General features: G+C 65.2%; 1 protein-coding gene across 2 annotated transcripts; it reads left to right on the forward strand.

Annotated features, from left to right (window-relative positions):
* Window positions 1-1,474: 1,474 nt before the first annotated feature.
* On the forward strand, window positions 1,475-14,706 carry EXOC3L4 (exocyst complex component 3 like 4). Of its 2 annotated transcripts, XM_051834845.3 has the most exons (13): window positions 1,475-1,630; window positions 5,225-5,375; window positions 5,744-6,486; window positions 7,178-7,811; window positions 8,650-8,761; window positions 8,917-9,039; window positions 9,309-9,409; window positions 9,546-9,626; window positions 10,860-10,974; window positions 11,504-11,623; window positions 11,708-11,860; window positions 12,155-12,276; window positions 12,901-14,706. In XM_051834845.3, the coding sequence occupies exons 3-13, from the start codon at window positions 5,760-5,762 to the stop codon at window positions 13,091-13,093; spliced, it is 2,481 nt and encodes an 826-aa protein (XP_051690805.3). In that variant the 5' UTR covers window positions 1,475-1,630; window positions 5,225-5,375; window positions 5,744-5,759; the 3' UTR covers window positions 13,094-14,706. The 2 variants fall into 2 exon arrangements, with proteins under 2 accessions (XP_051690805.3, XP_051690807.3); XM_051834847.3 differs by lacking the exon at window positions 5,225-5,375 and having other exon boundaries at window positions 1,481-1,630.
* The last annotated feature ends 2,300 nt before the right edge of the window (window positions 14,707-17,006 follow it).

Raw genomic sequence — 17,006 nt, forward strand, 5'->3', positions numbered from 1 at the left:
GCCACACCGTCACAGGGGCCTGGGGACAGTCAGGACAGCAACACTGTCACAGTGGTCTGGGGACAGTCAGAGCACCAAGCACCACACTGTCACAGAGGACAGGGGACAGCTGGAGCAGCCACACTGTCACAGAGGACAGGGGACAGCTGGAGCAGCCACACTGTCACAGAGGACAGGGGACAGTCAGGACAGCAACACTGTCACAGAGGACAGGGGACAGTCAGGACAGCCACACTGTCACAGAGGACAGGGGACAGTTGGAGCAGCCACACCGTCACAGGGGCCTGGGGACAGTCAGGACAGCAACACTGTCACAGAGGACAGGGGACAGTCAGAGCACCAAGCACCACACTGTCACAGAGGACAGGGGACAGTCAGAGCAGGTGACACTGTCACAGGGGCCTGGGGACATTTGGAGCAGCCACACTGTCACAGGGGTCTGGGGACAGTCGGAGCACCACACTGTCACAGGGGTCTGGGGACAGTCGGAGCACCACACTGTCACAGAGGACAGGGGACAGTCGGAGCAGCCACACTGTCACAGGGGCCTGGGGACATTTGGAGCAGCCACACTGTCACAGGGGCCTGGGGACAGTCAGAGCAGGTGACACTGTCACAGGGGCCTGGGGACATTTGGAGCAGCCACACTGTCACAGGGGCCTTGGGGCATTCAGAGCAGCCACACTGTCACAGGGGTCTGGGGACAGTCAGAGCAGGTGACACTGTCACAGAGGACAGGGGACACTGGGCACAGCTTCATGTCTCCTCCGCAGGGCCCTCAGCATGCCCCCTGCCCTCCCCACCCGCCAAGCAGGCACTGCTAGCTCGGGACGGGCCTGGATCCGGTCTCCCTGGATTTTCCCTGCATTTCTTTCCTAGGACGTGGGCAACGGAATCCCCCATGAAGGGAGCCCCACTTCCCGCTATGCGTCAACCCTGACAGGCTTGGCGTCGGGGGCGGGGGAGGGCCATGCTCAGCTCTCCAGGCTCAGGCCCTACCTGCTCCTTTGTTCTTGGGCTGGCTCCTGTGTGGACAGCGACCCCTCACTCCTGGGTGTGCCCGCTCCATCCTTCCAGCTCCCCGTGCTCTGGGGCAAGGACAAACGGCAGTCACCCTGAGTGCCCCCACCCCTGCCACCAAGGCCCAGTCCCACCCTCTTGGCTCAGCCTCTTGTGGTCTTGGGATGCATTCGATAGAGCCCCTGGCCTGGCGGGAGGTGGACGTTCCCCAGGCCAATGCCTGCAGCCCCTGGCCTCTGAGGGGGGCCGTCGTAGTCCCTGGGCACACCCACCCCCTGCTGCCCAGAGCCCCCCTTGCTGTCTCGCCTGTCCCTCTCCTTCCTCGTTCCCTGAGTGCAGGCTGCCTGCGACTAAAGGTCCGCGGATCTATAACCTCTGGAATGAGAAGGGGTGGGAACTTTCTGAAAGTGAAAGCAGGGGATCAGGGCTGGGGGTGGGGCCGGGGGTGGGGCCGGGTGGGCCCAGCAGCGCTGATCACGGCTGGGAAGTCCCAGCTGCCGGTCACTCACGCCGGCTGCTCCGGAGGCCCCAGGGCCTGGGTCCAGCGCTGAGGGTTTGCTCTGAGTCTCCCGGGGCTCCTGCAAGGGCCCAGCGTCTGCTCACTCCGCAGGTACGTTCCGGGCAGGTGGGCTGGTGGCAGGCGGGGCACCGGGTGCTAACGGGCGGGGACTGGAGAGAGGCCTGGGCTCCAACTCAGGGCCAGGCGGACTACAGAGCACCAGCTCCGTCGCAGTGCACACACCGACACCACACACACACCTGTAAACACACATACTCACAAGACATGATGGAACGGGTGCAGGCACAGCCACACACTCGCGGGCACACTCTCTGGGGCACACACAGGCCACAGCAGTCGTACATACAGGGAGACACAGGTGCCAAGCCAAAGACCCCCCACCCGGGGGCCCGCACTCTTCCCCTGATACCTGGCGTCTGTCGGCTCCCGCCCCCTCCCTGCCCTGCCCTGCCCTGCCCTGGGGGCTCCTGCCAAAGGGCAGAGACACTCCGGATGCTGTAACGGCCCCCAGCAGAGGGACTGTGACCGGGCCAGCATCTCGGAGGAGCCACGTGTGCTGGGCTGGCAGGGGCTGGGGCTGAGGTCACTGGGGCAGAGGGGACAGCCTGTGCGAAGGTGCTGGGGAGAGGAGAGAGCTTCCGCGGCTGAGTGGCGAGGGTCGGGCTGGCGAGGAGGGGCCTTGAATGTCAGGAGGCTGCGCTTTGCCTGGTCGCGGCAGCCCTGCAGGTGCCGTGTGCGCTGCTGGAGAGGGGAGTCTCTAAATGTGTCGGTTTTTTTTTTTAAAGATTATTTGAAACACAGAGTTACAGAGAGAGAGAGAGATCTTCCACCCGCTGGTTCATTCCCCAAATGGCCTTGACGGCCAGGGCTGGGCCAGACCCAAGCCAGGAGCTTCTTCCAGGTCTCCCACATGGGTGGCAGAGGCCCAGGTGCCTGAGCCACCTGCTGCTGCCTTCCCAGTGCGTCGGCAGGGAGCTGGCAGGAAGCGAGGCCGCTGAGGCCACAGCGCGGGCGCCACCCAGCCCGTGAGGGTCTCTTTCTGGGCTACAGGAAAGCGACTGATCGTGTCTGCCTAACCAAGAACGAACGTACCAATTCTTTCGTCAGCTTCAGTTCATTTCAGTCTCAGGCTGAATCACATCACCTTTGAGTAGTGAGTTCTACCTGTCACCCCCCTATTGACAGCTCTTGCTGACCTTGCTTTACTGCCGTCCTGGCAGGGCAGTTAGGAGGCACCGACAGGTGTTGGTAGGTAGCAGCTGGCCAGGCAAGAGGCGGGACGCAGGCCCGCTGGGTCACTGCCAGGGTGCAGTGGCTGCCTTTGGAGGGGTGGTGGCCCAGCCCCAGGGTAGGTAGGGAGGCGGGGCCGGGCACCAGGGACAACTGCAGAGGAGGAGCTGCTGCCAAGCGGGCATCTAGGAAAAGAGGGGCAGAAGAGAGGCTCAGGAGGCCGGTGGGGGAAGCCCAGGGTGGGAGTTCCAGGAACCATGTCTTCTGGTGGCACTCCCGGCCCTGCCGTGGTGTGCACCTGACCCCGAGCACGGGCTGGGCCCACTGTTGAGACTGGGCCTGGGTCTCCAGGGCTGTGGGGCTCAGCCAGCGTGACACGCAGCAGAGTGGCAGCACAGGAGCCTGGGCCTCCCTGGACAGGCAGGGAGCCAGAGGCCCACGGATGAGGGAGGCAGGTGTGGGGTGTGGGGTGAGAGGGACCTGCGGCTCTCAGCCCAGGAAGAGGGGCACCCCGTACACAAGCGGGAGAGGCGCACAGGCTGCCAGGCCAGTGCAAGTGCAGGAAGCCCACGTCACCCCCAGGACGGTCCCAAGTGCCCACGGGGCAGACAGGCGGTGAGAGTAGGCAGTGCAGTGGGATCTCCTGAAACCCAAGGCAGATTCGGGGAGCAGCCTGAGGGGAGCTGGAGGGCTGCAGAGCCGGGTGCACCATCCTCGCACCCCAGAGGTGCAGCTGAAGCAAGGCCAGTGCAGGAAGGGAGGGCTTTGCCTGGCAGCGAGCATGGGAGGAACGCAGGGGAGTGACCCATTTGCACTGGGGAGGGTCAAGAGTCTTGGGAAGGGGCCGGCGCCGGGGCTCACTCGGTTAATCCTCTGCCTGCGGGGCCGGCAGCCCATATGGGCGCCGGATTCTGTCCCGGTTGCCCCTCTTCCAGTCCAGCTCTCTGCTGTGGCCCGGGAGGGCAGTGGAGGATGGCCCAGGTCCTTGGGCCCTGCACCCGCATTGGAGACCAGGAGAGGCACCTGGCTCCTGGCTTCAGATCGGCGCAGCGCCGGCCGTAGCGGCCATTTGGGGGGTGAACCAGTGGAGGAAGCCCTTTCTCTCTGTCTCTCTCAAGTTGTAACTCTCTCTCTCTCTCTCTGTAACTCTCTTTCTCTCTCTTTCTGTCCAAAAGAAAAAAAAATGTCTTGGGAAGCTGCTGGGAGCTTCATGGTCCCAGGTGGCATGGGCTGGAGGCTGGGGGGCTCTGGGGGCTCTGGGGGGCTCTGGGGACTCTGGGGGGGCTCTCGGGGCTCTGGGGGCTCTGGGGGGCCTTGCCGCTCTGGTCTGGGGCTCGTGTGTGTGCAGGCCCCCAAGAGACCCACCCGTCCAGCAGCCCTTCCTCGCCCCAGAGTCTGATTTGGGCTCCCAGGGAGGGAAGCACTGACTCCATCCCCACTGTGACCCACCCCTGCCTGGGGGCCTCTCTGGGACCAAGGAGTTCAGGGGAGCAGCCCTGCCTGCCTGGTGCTTGGAGATCCAGGCCAGTGCAGCCCTTGCTCCCCGTCCCCAGGCTGTCCCTGAGCCCTGGTTCCTTCTGTGGCCTGGGAGGATGAGGCCTTGTCCTCCCAGGGATCTGATCTGTGTCGGGTGCTGGGCTCTCAGTGTGAGCCCCCTGCCAAGGCTCGCCCGCCTCATTCTTGCCCTGGGCCCCTCCATGACACAGTCCAGAGCTGGCAGCAAGAGCACAGCAGGGCTGGGGCCTTCTCTTCCTCCCACTCCCACCCTGCTGCCCCAGAGAGAGGAGTGGGGAAGCAGGGAAGGACCTGAATCAGGCAGGGTCCCTGAACCCAGTGTCCACGACAATGACCTGTGGCCAGGGTGGGACTGACAAGTTCCGGGTCAATCATTGCAGTTTGTCCTGCCTTTCCCAGGGCCTCCTAGCGAGAGGGGGCCTCAGGTGACCCCTGTACTGATACCTGGCTGGAGAGCATGGGCTGGGGGAGGGGCCGGGCCCTGCCCAGGGCAGTCATTCCACCCAGGCAAGCCCAGGCCTGGGGAGGGACAGTTCCTGCCTGAAGTCGTCCAAGGGTCAGGGGCTGGCCCCAGCCTGGGCCTTGTGGCCACCTGGAGCCCAGCTCGGGGCTCTGCCTCTGGTTAGTCTGCAATGCTGTTTCTCCAGGGTAAAACAAGCCCACTGGCTTCAGTGATACCCTCCCCCCGACCCATGGCCCAGTTTGCTCAAGGGGGTGGGTGGAAATTCCCTCCTCTCTGGCGCCCCCAGCCAAGCCTGCAGCCAGGAAAGCAAACATGGGAGACAGCTCCGGCCCCCTCATGCCCTTGGGACCCCTCCACGCACCCTGTGCGGGAGGAGCCGGAGCACGCTGTGGTGGGGATGGGGGGACGGAGAGAGGGGAGATAGGAACCCCCCAAGTCCTCCAGTTAAATATAGACCCATGGCTCCTCCCCTGCAGGCTGTGAGGCCGTGATAAGTGGCCCCGACCAGAGCCCTCAACCCCACAGCGCCTGCCTCCGGCTCAGCAACGCCTAGAAGAGGGGGTGGGCTCCGAAGGCACCCCGCTCTCCGCTTTGAGCGGCAGCTGCCAGACCTTTGGGGCTGAGGGGGTGAGTGGAGGGTGCTCCTGAGGGCAGTGGGGTGGGGGTCCTCAGGCCTTGGCACCTGACGTGCAGGAAGTCCTGGCGTGGGTCCTGTCCCTGCCTGCTGGTGTTGGGAGCTGGGCCCGTGGACCTGCGCATTCAGCACCTCCCGTTCTGGTGGGAGGGTCCGCCTGGCAGCCCAGTGAAGGCTGCCCAGGGCGGGACGTGCCCAGGGTGGGAGGCGCTCCTCAGACAGCCAGGGGCTTGCCTCCTGGAAGCCTCCCCGACAGAGCCCCTGGGGTCCGGCCAGGCCCCACCTGGCTTGCTCAGGGTTCTGTCTGCCCCCTGGGCCTGGGCACCCGTCAGGCCTCCTGAGCCCCCTGTGTGCCCCCCAGCTCTCCTGCTGCCAAGATGCCATCACCACGGACGGTAACCCCCGGGCAGGAGCCGGGAAGCCCCAAGGAGCCTGGGGAGCCCCAGAGTGCAGCTCAGGGCGGCCAGCAGGAGCCGGGCGCCCACCACGAGGACAGCACGAGGCCAGCGCTGAGCACCCTGAGGCGGGCCTTCTCAAGGACAAGCCAGGCGGCCTCCAAGGAAAACTCAGGCCGGCGCAGAAGCTCCCACTCCCTGTTCTGGCCTTCACGGCGTGGCCCGGATGAGAGCCCGGGCACCGGACAGTCCCAGGTCACCGCTGTGCCAGAGGAGCCGTGGAGGGCCACGGAGGATGCTAGCCGGCGGGCGTCCACCAGGGTGGAGCCGGAGGAGCTGGGATCCCCCACAGGTGACAACCTCACTGGGCAGGAGCCGGGAAGCCCCAAGGAGCCTGGGGAGCCCCAGAGTGCAGCTCAGGGCAGCCAGCAGGAGCTGGGCGCCCACCACGAGGACAGCACAAGGCCAGCGCTGAGCACCCTGAGGCGGGCCTTCTCAAGGACAAGCCAGGCGGCCTCCAAGGAAAACTCAGGCCGGCGCAGAAGCTCCCACTCCCTGTTCTGGCCTTCGCGGCGTGGCCCGGATGAGAGCCCAGGCACCGGACAGTCCCAGGTCACCGCTGTGCCAGAGGAGCCGTGGAGGGCCACGGAGGACGCTAGCCGGCGGGCATCCACCAGGGCGGGGTCGGAGGAGCTGGGATCCCCCACAGGTGACCACCTCACCGGGCAGGAGCAGAGCATGGAGCCAAGGCTTCCTGGGATCCAGACCCCCCAGGCCTTGCCCCGGCACAGCTGCACCTTAAATTCTTACAGCAGCACAGCAAAGGGAGCCCCCCCCAGCCAATAAGAAAAGTGAGGCTCGGGATTTGACGCCCGATCCGCGTGGCTCCAGAACCCTAACCTCTCCACTGCCTCCCATGGCTTGGCTCCTGGCCAAACTAGAGCCACGGGGGAGACCATGGCTCTGTCCCGGCACAGGGTCACAGAGGGTGCAGGGGAGCCGCGGCTGCCTGGGTGGGGGGTCAGGAGGGCAGCTCAGAGGAGAACACAGTGGAGCAGAGCCCTGAGTTGGGGGGCGGGGAATGGTGCCAGGCTCCTCGGTGGTAGGGGCTCGCAGAGAGCAGGAAGCAGCTTAGAAATACTGGAGTTGGCTCCCCGGGCAGGTCCCTGGATGGCACAGGGCATGACCAGCCAGAGCTCCGACCCGGTTACACTTGCTCTCAGGCCCGCCCACAAGGCCAGCAGGGGCAGGGAGCAAGGAAGGTGAGGGCTGATGGGGGCTTCTCTTTGCCCCAGGGGGCGGGTGCCTCCCGTGGGGCTTCGGGGTCTGCCCGCCTTAGCTTGGGCCCAGGGTCCTGGAATGGCCCCCCTCACAGCCCCTCTTCCTACCTGCTCTCGCAGAAGGCAAGTCCCTGGCCGACCTCATTACTGAGAGGGAACTGCGGGCTGCCTTCGAGCGGCTGCAGCGCCTGGAGACGCAGCTGGAGAACGAAAAGGCCTCGGGCGCCTTCAAGCAGGACCCCACGGCCTTCGCGCGGCGCGCCATGGACCTGTGCCTGCACTACGACGGCCTGGCGGCCGAGATCAGCGCCATCGTGCAGGAGACCCTGGGGCCCCAAGGGGTGGACGCGGCCGCGCTGGGCGAGCTGGCGCACGTGGTGCGCGCCGAGGAGCGAGCCCACCCGGCGCCCCCCGCCGACGGCGACTTCCTGCGCACGCCCCGCCACTGGCGCCGCCACTGGGAGGAGGCGGTGCAGCGCAGCGTCCGGGAGCGCGTGCGGGCCACGGCCCCGCAGGGCGCGGCGGGCCTGGCGCAGCTTCTGGTGGAGCTGAGGGACTTGGTTCGCCAGGACCTGCAGAAGGTGCTGCAGGAAGTGCAGCCCGCGTGCGCGGCCGCCGGCCTTCCGGCGTGGGAGGCCTACGTTGGAGCCTTCCACAGTGCGGTGGCCCAGCGCCTGCAGGAGCTCGCCCGCGACGCCCGCGGCTGTGAGCAGTTCTACCTGCTGCTGGACTGGGCCGCCAACGTGTACGGCAGGTGAGGCCTCAGCTGGGTGCCGCGAGGGCCGGGTGACCCTGCTCACCGGGCACTGGGGACCTCAGGACTGGTGGGGAGGGGACGGGAGCCTTTCTTGTCCAAGCCCCTCCGGCGAGGGCGGGTGACCTTTGACATTCTTTCTGCTGTGTCGGGCCAGGTGCGCCAGCTGCCCCAGATTGCCCTGGGGGGCCTTCCAAGCCTGCCTTCCCAACGCTGGAAGCTTCCCTGTTGGGAGCAGGGCGCTCCCCGTGCTAGCCCACAGAGTGCCGTGGGCGGACAGGCGACGGCCACCTCTCCAGGGCAAGCACCCCAGGGGGCAGTGCTTGGTGGGGTCCACCCTCATTTCCCCTTTGGACTGGCATCTAGGGGCAGGGGGCAAGCCTGCTGGGGGCTTCCACCTCCCTCTGCCTCACTGCGAGGGGCTCCAGTCCCACAAGCGGGAGTCGATGCCCAAAGCCCCCAGCTCTCCCTCAGTGGCCGTGTGGCCCCAGGTGTGCCCGCCCCTCTCCGGGCCTCCCTGGTGTGGGTTGGCCACTGGCCGGTCCCTTAGCTGTGGGGTCTTTGGAGCCCAGTCTTGGTTGTACCCCGAGCCACCGTGAGGGTAGAGGGGCGAGGTCACCCGGAGGCAGGCTGGCCACAGCCCATGGGCACAGCTGTCTTCAGCGGTCTGTGCAGGCACAGCCGGTTGCCAGAATGCCAGGAGAGCCGGCTGTTGCTTGCAAGCGTCTGGGGAAGGCGTGCGATCGGAAGCCCAGGTCCCGGCTCTGCAGAGGGGAGCGGGCCAGCCTGCCACGTCACAGCCCTGCCTTGGCCCTCAGCCCCCTGCCCTGCCTTCCAGTCCTGACTTCCTGAGCACCCGGGACCTGGCGCTGCCGGCTGAGCCACTGCCCCCTCTCCTGGAACCCCACATGTGGGCCCAACTGGAGAGCAACTACACCAGCCTGCTGGAGGTGAGGCTGGGGCGGTGCCCGGGGCTGCCGGTGGGGCTCACTCACCCTCTGGCTGCAGGGGCCTGGAGGGGTGGGCCTGGCCCCAGGGGCACAGCAGTGGGTTCGGGAGGACCTCTCGGGGGCGCGTCCCATGGTGCCCGCGTCTCCCTGCCCAGACGGAGATCGCCGGGTGCTTGGACAGCATCCTGCAGCTGGAGCGGAACCACTGGGCAACTGCCGACGGCCCCGAGGTGCTGCAGGGCCTCTACCACTCGCAGCTGTCCATCGACGTGCACATGGTGCGGCCGGCGGGGCTGGGCGGGGCTGGGCGGGGGGACAGCCAGAGCTGCCAGACCCAGTGCTTACCGCCTTTCCCGCTAGATGGGCCGCTGAGGTCCCCGGGAGGTGGGGCGGGGCCCGGGGAGGCGGAGGACGGGGCGCAGGGGTGTGAAGAGGGACCCTCAGCTTGGGCTGCTAGCAGGGAGCTGGATCCCAGACTGGCGGAGTGGGGTGGCCCGGGGGTGGCGCGGGGTGCCCAGGCGGGGTCAGCGTGTGGTCTTGCTCGCAGCTGGTGGCCCAGCACGTGAAGGCGGCCGGCGCCATCTCGGCGCAGCTGGAGGCCACCATCCTGCGGATGTGCGCGCAGGCGCTCAGCATCTTCGTCCCCAGGTGCGGGCACATCCTTGGCCGGGCGGGGTCCCGTTTGCCCAGGGCCGGGGTGGGGGCGGGGCGAGGGCCGTTCCGGCCCCAGCTCTGTAGGTGGGCAGTGGGGCCTCAACACGGGCCTCTGCAACGCCGCCCGCAGGTTTGAAAAGGCTTTGCTGGAGTCGCCAGCGGTGAGGGCGCCGCACCTGGGCGCCTACATTAACGCCTGCGCCGAGATCAGGTAGGCGCCTGCGGCTCCTCCAGAGGGCGTGTCCACGCTGGCCAGCAGGGGGCGCGCGCGCTCCAGGAACATGGAGGAGCCGCCTGCGGTGTGGGGTGCTGGTGGGGAGGGAGACAAGAGGCTGGGCCCTGCCCTGGAGTGTGGACCTAGTCGAGCTTCCCCGGAGGCACCAGGGACCGGTTCCTTCTCTGCCCCACAGTGAGGTCCTCCCTGAGCCCAGGGAAGCTGGGCCCCGGAAGGGACAAAGGCCGGGTTTCCAGGCTAAGCAGAGGCCGGGATTCTTCCTCCTCCTCCTCCTCTTCTGGGAAGCCCTCCCTGACTCCTTGCCCCGGGCTGTGCTGGGGTGGTCTGGGGGTCTCTGTCCCCAGAAGGAAGAGGCCCGCCCACCCTGGGGACTGGCAGTGCTGCCTGCCTTCTGTGTCCTCAACCCCAGGGCCCCAAGGACTACGGGCATGGAGCCCAGTGTCCCCCACAGCGGATGCACCATGCGCAGAAGGCAGTCAGTGAGGCAGGGCAAGACACTCTGTCTCGGATGGGGTCCTGGGCTGCCACCTGCTGCGACGTGCCCAGGGCACGTCCCTTCCTCTGTGTCTTCTCATCTGTCAGATGGGACCTGGGCACCTGCTTCCTAGGGCTGTGGGGACACGGTGCCTTAGAGGACCCTTCCTCTGGCCCAGTGCAAGCGCTTGCGACGCGCCAGGCCCTGTGCTGGTTGGTCTTCCCCAAGTGCAAGGCACCCACGTGCAGTCGGACAGGAAACACTGGTTCTCCATGGCCACACAGCCAGGCTGCCTGTATCCGCCACGCTGCTTTTCTGGGTCTCTGCCAGGCGGCTCCTTGGCACTGGGGTCTCTGAGGGCTTAGCCCAGGGGCCGTCTTGGCCCCTCTGGAGGCAGCCTCCGGCTGATTCCTGAAGGAACTTCAGCTCTGCTGTTTCCCTGGGCATAGCCCGGCCCTCGGGCTCCCAGCACCCTCGGGGGCTCAGTGGGGGGCGTGTGCCAGGCCTGGCTGTGCTGCTTGGCCAATTACTGCAGGGCACAGAGGGTTTATCCCGGAGTGGCCACGGAGCCCAGCCAGTGCCGCCCGCCGACCTCGGCTCCGTGACTGGCTCTGGGGCCTGACCTGACGCTGCCCCTCGCAGTATAGTCCAAATGGGTGGGGTTGGGGGCTGTGCGCCAAGCCTTGTCCCCCAGCCCCAGCTGCTCCCCGTGATGTGTCCCGGCCACTTCCCAGGACTCATCTTCTGGCCAAGTTCCCAGGAGCCCTGGAGGAGCTGACGCAGCCCCTGGAGGCTGCCACCCAAAACTTCCAGAAGCACCTGCTCCAGGGCTTGAAGAGGGACGTGCAGGTGAGCGGGCAGGCCTTTCTCCCCCGGTGAGCGGGGCAGGTGAGCGGGCAGGTGAGCGGGCAGGCCTTTCCCTCCCGGTGAGCGGGGCAGGTGAGCGGGCAGGCCTTTCTCCCCCAGTGAATGGGGCAGGCCTTTCTCTCCCTACTCGCCATGCCCAGCAGGTGCCCAGGGGCCAGGCCCAGCGCTGATTTACCACAGGGGTGTGAGTGAGGGCTAGGAAGGCACACAGAGGACTTCCCAGGCTCCCCTTCGTAGGGGTCAACAGCCAAGCCTGGGTCAGTGTGTTCACAGGCTGGATCAGGCCGAGGCCTCTCCTCTGGCCCCTCAAGACCCCCAGGGCACCCCTGAAGCTGGGCCTGGCTGGATGCTGCACCAGAGCCCGGCCTGGAAGAGGCGTTGTGGGAGAGACCCAGTGACATAACCTGTGGCTAAGGCGAGGAAGCACCGTGAACCCCGAAGAGAAGGGGTCAGAAATTGGGTGGGGCAGGGAGAGGGGGCTTGAAGGACTGCCCCTGCCCTCTGTCCCCAGCCACTGTTCAGGGCCGTGTGCACCAAGGGCTGGCTCACGGAGGACCTGCTGGGGCCCCTCATGGACAGGGTGGTGGCCTTCGCCCGCCACCTGGAGCACGTGGTCCCGCCACAAGCGCAGGTAGGCGGTGTGGGGGGGGGTGTCATTGGTTGGCTGTGCCCAGGGCTGGGGCCTTGGACCCTGACCTGGACACCACCTGCCCAGGAGATTCTGCAGGAGGTGCACCGCTACGTGGTCCGTGAGTACCTGGTGCAGGTGCTGAGACCACAGGAGCGATTCCGGGGCACGGACCGGGTGAACGGCTCCCAGAAGATGAGTCTGGACGCCCAGGCCATTAGCAACACCTTCCAGGGCTTGGTAAGAGCAGTGTTTACTGCCCTGCCCCCACTGCTGCTGGGCTGCGAGGGGGCGGGGCCAGGTGGGCTGCACTTTGCCCGTATTTGCATACAGCTTGTGGTGGGGTGGGTGAGGGTCCCAGCGGGGCCTGTGGAAGGTCTCTCTCCAACCCAGACCCCGAGCCCTTGGGGCAGGGCCCCTGCCGCCCTCCATCCGTTGTCTGAGCTGTGGACCGCTCAGCTGCGGGCGGGGACGCAGGGGCTGCGGCAGGACGGCCTGGCCCGCACACAGGTGCGCCTGTCCCGGTCTCCGCAGGGCTCTAAGGCCACGTGGCTGGACCAGGCCATCCCGTGCGTGGCCGAGATCCTGGGCGAGACCTACAAAGACGACATCAGGAAGCATCTGCAGACGCTCATAGAGACCTACCCCGACTTCAGGTTCGTAGCCACCTGTTCCCCACTGGGGGAGGCCACGGGTCCTGGCGCTAGCCCCTTCCAAGGAGTCCGGGGCCCACAGGGCGGGCGGGTGAGGAAGCCAGGGTGAGGGGCGCGGCCCGGCGCTGGCCGGGGTCCCGACCGCCCCTCTGCCATGACCTATTATTCCTCACGCTCCTGGATCGGCCCCGCGGCGCGACCCCGACCCCGGGGGAGCCCGAGCCTGCCTGGAGGCAGGAGGTCCGGGGAGTGCTGGGGCCGTGGAAATCCCAGTTCAAGTCTCCGTGACCTTGGAGAATCCGGAACGACGCAGAGGCCGCCCGAAGCCCCGCCCCCGGCGCTCGCCCCGCCTTCCCTCCCATGGCCCGCCCCCCCTGGCGCGGCGCTCCGGGCCCCCCCCCACCCCGCCCTGGGTCGGCCGGCGAGCCCCGCGCCGGGACCCCGCAGGGAGGGGGCTCTCGCCTCGCGCTTCGCCCCGCTCCGCCACGGCCCCTGCGGAAGGAGCCCCCACGGCCCCGGGCCTGCCCCCGGCTCCCGTGCGCCCTGCCCAGCCCCCGGAGCGCTGGGGGCGTGCCTCGTGCCGGCTGCTCGGGCCAGCTCGCCCTGACCGCGCGCGTGTCCTCGCAGGCGGGACCACGTCCTGGCCGTCCTGGCGCTGCGCCGCCTGGGCCGCCGGCGGAACCAGAGCCTCCTGCGGCACGCGCAGGCCCTGCTGAGAGCCGCGGCCCAGGCCCGGGGCCCCGCGGCGCCGCCCGCGCGCGTGCTCTTCGACGAGATCGAGGTGCCCGCCTCCGTGGACGTGCTCCTCACCTGTGTCTAGTGCGGCCGGCCTGCGGCGGCTGGAGGCCGCGCGCGGAGCCCCCGGCGGGGCCGAGGCTCGCTCTGGGCCGGCCTCCCAGCTCTGAAGCCGGCAGTTGCTCTCAGCCCTGCACAGCTGCGGGACCCGCCGGGAGGAAGCCGTCCCCGGCGTGTGTGGGGGAGTGTTTGGGGCAGCGGGGTGCCGTCCACGCGGCAGGACTGTCCAGCACCAGCCCCAGATGGAGAGGGACAGAGTATTTATTTTTAAAATAAATGAATTAAAATGGTGTCTACCTAAGGAAGACGTGGGGCCAGGCTGGCCCTTTTGTGCCCGCTGTGTGGGTGAGAGGACCGAGGCCCTGTGACTGCAGAACGGACTAGGTCTTTTTTTTTAAAAAAAGATTTATTTGTTTATTTGAAAGTCAGAGTTACACTGAGAGAGAAAGAGGCTGGTTCACTCCCCAACTGGCTGCAACGGCCAGAGCTGTGCTGATCCGAAACCAGGAGCCTGGAGCTTGGGCCATCTTCTACTGCTCTCCCAGGCCATAGCAGAGAGCTGGATCAGAAGTGGAGCAGCCAGGACTCGAACCGGCACCCATATAGGATGTTGGCACTGCGGGCAGCAGTTTTACCTGCTACGCCACAGCGCCAGCCCCAGACTAGGTCTTGACCATGAGGAACCCTGGGCCCACCGGCCTTGTGTGTCAGGTGGGCTCCCCCATCAGGGTGGGCACAGCCTGGGCCCCTCCTGGGCAGGAAACAAGGAGAGGCCAGGCCCCTTCTGAAGCTTGGGGTTTCTGGGCCAGATGTGGGCGGGGCTTCCCAGCAGAGAGTTGTCCCAGTACTGTAGGGGATGTCACTCGAGGTGTGCGGAGGGGGCAGGCCCTGCAGGGAAACCGCCTGGGGTGCACCCCCCTCTCCTGGAGCCTGGCGCCACCGTTTGGCTGCAGTCTTAGGGCGAGGCTGCTGGGAATCATTTGCATATTTACCTTGGCAGCCCCGGGCTTTCCAGGAAGGCTGGGAGCCGAGCCGGGAGATGTCCAGGGAGAAGCGGGGCTGGTGGTGATGGATGCCCACCACACCCCTGCACAGCGGGCCTCACCATGTCTGGGCCTGACCTGAAGAGAAGGGGGTGGGCGGTTGCCGGAGACCAGCTCCAGCCGGTTCAGGGGCCCCAAGGTGTGAGAGGTGTCGGCGCGAAGAAATGAGAGGCACTCACAGCAAAGCTGACGGCACGGCTCTGGCTTTTGGGCACCAGATTTCATTTTTATATGATTTTTTCTTCTTACAATGAAAAGCCTGTTGTCCATTTTTCCTAATTACATGTTTTTGATTTTCAAGGGCATGCTCAGAGCATGGGTTACAATCACAGGCAGGTGCAAGATAACAGGCTGCCCACACAAGCCACGGCGAACTTTGCAGAAATTGCTACACAAGCTAGAACGGTACCTTCCTAATCTAATCTTTACTAGAAGCCCCAAGTTCAAAGCAGACCTTTTTTAAATGGATCCCCTCTTTGCAATTTTTTCTGTAACTCTTTAATTTCTTTACTGCACTTATTTAAAGGTTTACTTAGATTTATTTTGCAGTCTTGACATCCTAGCCATGGTAGTGTTTGTAGCATATAGTGAATTAAAGCTTTAGTAACATCTGTCTTTACTCTAGTGGGAAGTATATACCAGAGAGCCTGTCGCCTTTTAATTCTTTTCTACAAACAGCTCAACCTCGCATAAGGCATTAACCCTTTCTTCTACACTAACATTCTGCTTGATGAAAGTTCTACCAGGCAATGGACACTTTGGAGGTTATGAGACTAAGTGCTCGGAATACAGCAGTCATTAGCAGGACCACCAGGAAGCTCCAGCTTGTAGTTCCCATCAGACCTAAAAGCACCAAGAGGACCGCAGCTGTCCTTCTCATGCCTGCTGAGACAGGCCTTCTGCTGTGACCTTGTCAGCAGCTGAAGCTGCCTTGGCCTCGGCAGGCGGTGACAGCAGGTGGGCCAAGTCCCAAGAACAGAACCAGGTGTCCTGCGGGTGGGACAAGAGCCCAGGAGGCGGTGGTGTCTGCACAGGTCTTCCCTGTGCCCTGCACCAGGACCGGGCAGAGTTGAATCTGAGGCTGCTGGGGCCCTGGGCTAAGTGGGTAGGGGGCCCAAGGGTCCTTCGTCTCCTCCCGGAGGGGGTGCCAGCTCAGTGCCCCTCCGCAGGCCAGGCTCTCGATGCCAGGGGCAGGGCCAGCTTGTGGGGTCTGGGGAGTATCCAGACCTCCTGGGTGAGGGGGGCGGGGCAGGAATGAGGAAGTGGAGGGGCTGGGGGTGCAGGTGCTGATAAGCAGAGAACCTGATGCTGACGGGTGTCATCTTCCCAGCAGGGGTTCAGGCTGTGCCAGAGGGAGGGCAGGTGGTGAACAGGCCAAACTGTCCCCTGCTTGACCCCACTTGTATGTCCAGAGGCCATCTGTGGCCAGGGTGGGAAGACTGGCAAGCTGTGGAGCACCTGGGAAGCCTTGACCTGCTCTGGTCCTGGCCAGGAACCCCTGCCTTGAGCCCCAGGCCCCTCCCTGAACCCCTGGCCCCTCCTGGGGAGTCAGGGGAGGGTGTGGGGAGGGGTCTGCCTGGCTCTGCTGCCATCCAGCTGTAAGGCAAGTACTTGGGTCGCTCTATGCCTCCGTTATCCAGCTGCCAAATGGGGGTGCTGTCAGCGCCTTCTGGGCTGGGAGGCCTAGGCCCCTGGCCTTCCCATGACCCCTGCCCAGGGACCTGGCCCTGGGGAGGAGAGGGGAGGCTCTAAGTCCGGGTCACTGCGTGGGGGAGGTGCCCAAGGGGAGCAGCCTGGCCTGAGCAGAGCTTCCCAGCACGGGGAGGGACTTAGGCACGGACCCTCCTAGACATGCAGGACTGTGTTCCTGAGGGTTTCCAGGCTCGAGACAGGAAACCAGGGTTTTCCAGGCACACCTGTGGTACCTGTGCCTCTGTGTGTGTGTGTGCGTGTGTGCATCTGCACCTGTGGTACCTGTGCCTCTGTGTGTGTGCGTGTGTGCATCTGCACCTGTGGTACCTGTGCCTCTGTGTGTGCGTGTGTGTGCACCTGCACCTGTGGTACCTGTGCCTCTGTGTGTGTATGCCTGCACCTGTGGTACCTGTGCCTCTGTGTGTGCGTGTGTATGTGTGTGCACCTGCACCTGTGGTACCTGTGCCTCTGTGTGTGCGTGTGTGTGCACCTGTGGTACCTGTGCCTCTGTGTGTGTGTGTGTGCATGTGTGCATCTGCACATGTGATACCTGTGCCTCTGTGTGTGTGTGTGTGCACCTGTGGTACCTGTGCCTCTGTGTGTGTGTGTGTGCGTGTGTGCATCTGCACCTGTGGTACCTGTGCCTCTGTGTGTGTGTGTGTGCACCTGTGGTACCTGTGCCTCTGTGTGTGCGTGTGTATGTGTGTGCACCTGCACCTGTGGTACCTGTGCCTCTGTGTGTGCGTGTGTGTGCACCTGCACCTGTGGTACCCGTGCCTCTGTGTGTGTGTGTGTGCGTGTGTGCATCTGCACCTGTGGTACCTGTGCCTCTGTGTGTGTGCGTGTGTGTGCACCTGCACCTGTGGTACCTGTGCCTCTGTGTGTGCGTGTGTATGTGTGTGCACCTGTGGTACCTGTGCCTCTGTGTGTGTGTGTGCACCTGTGGTACCTGTGCCTCTGTGTGTGCGTGTGTATGTGTGTGCACCTGCACCTGTGGTACCTGTGCCTCTGTGTGTGCGTGTGTATGTGTGTGTGTGCACCTGTGGTACCTGTGCCTCTGTGTGTGCGTGTGTGTGCACCTGTGGTACCTGTGCCTCTGTGTGTGCGTGTGTGTGTGTGTGCACCTGCACCTGTGGTACCTGTGCCTCTGTGTGTGTGTGTGTGCACCTGTGGTACCTGTGCCTCTGTGTGTGCGTGTGTATG

This window comes from Oryctolagus cuniculus, chromosome 20, assembly GCF_051225735.1.
Source record: "Oryctolagus cuniculus isolate XC-2025 breed Fujian yellow rabbit chromosome 20, ASM5122573v1, whole genome shotgun sequence".
Classification (NCBI taxonomy): domain Eukaryota; kingdom Metazoa; phylum Chordata; class Mammalia; order Lagomorpha; family Leporidae; genus Oryctolagus; species Oryctolagus cuniculus.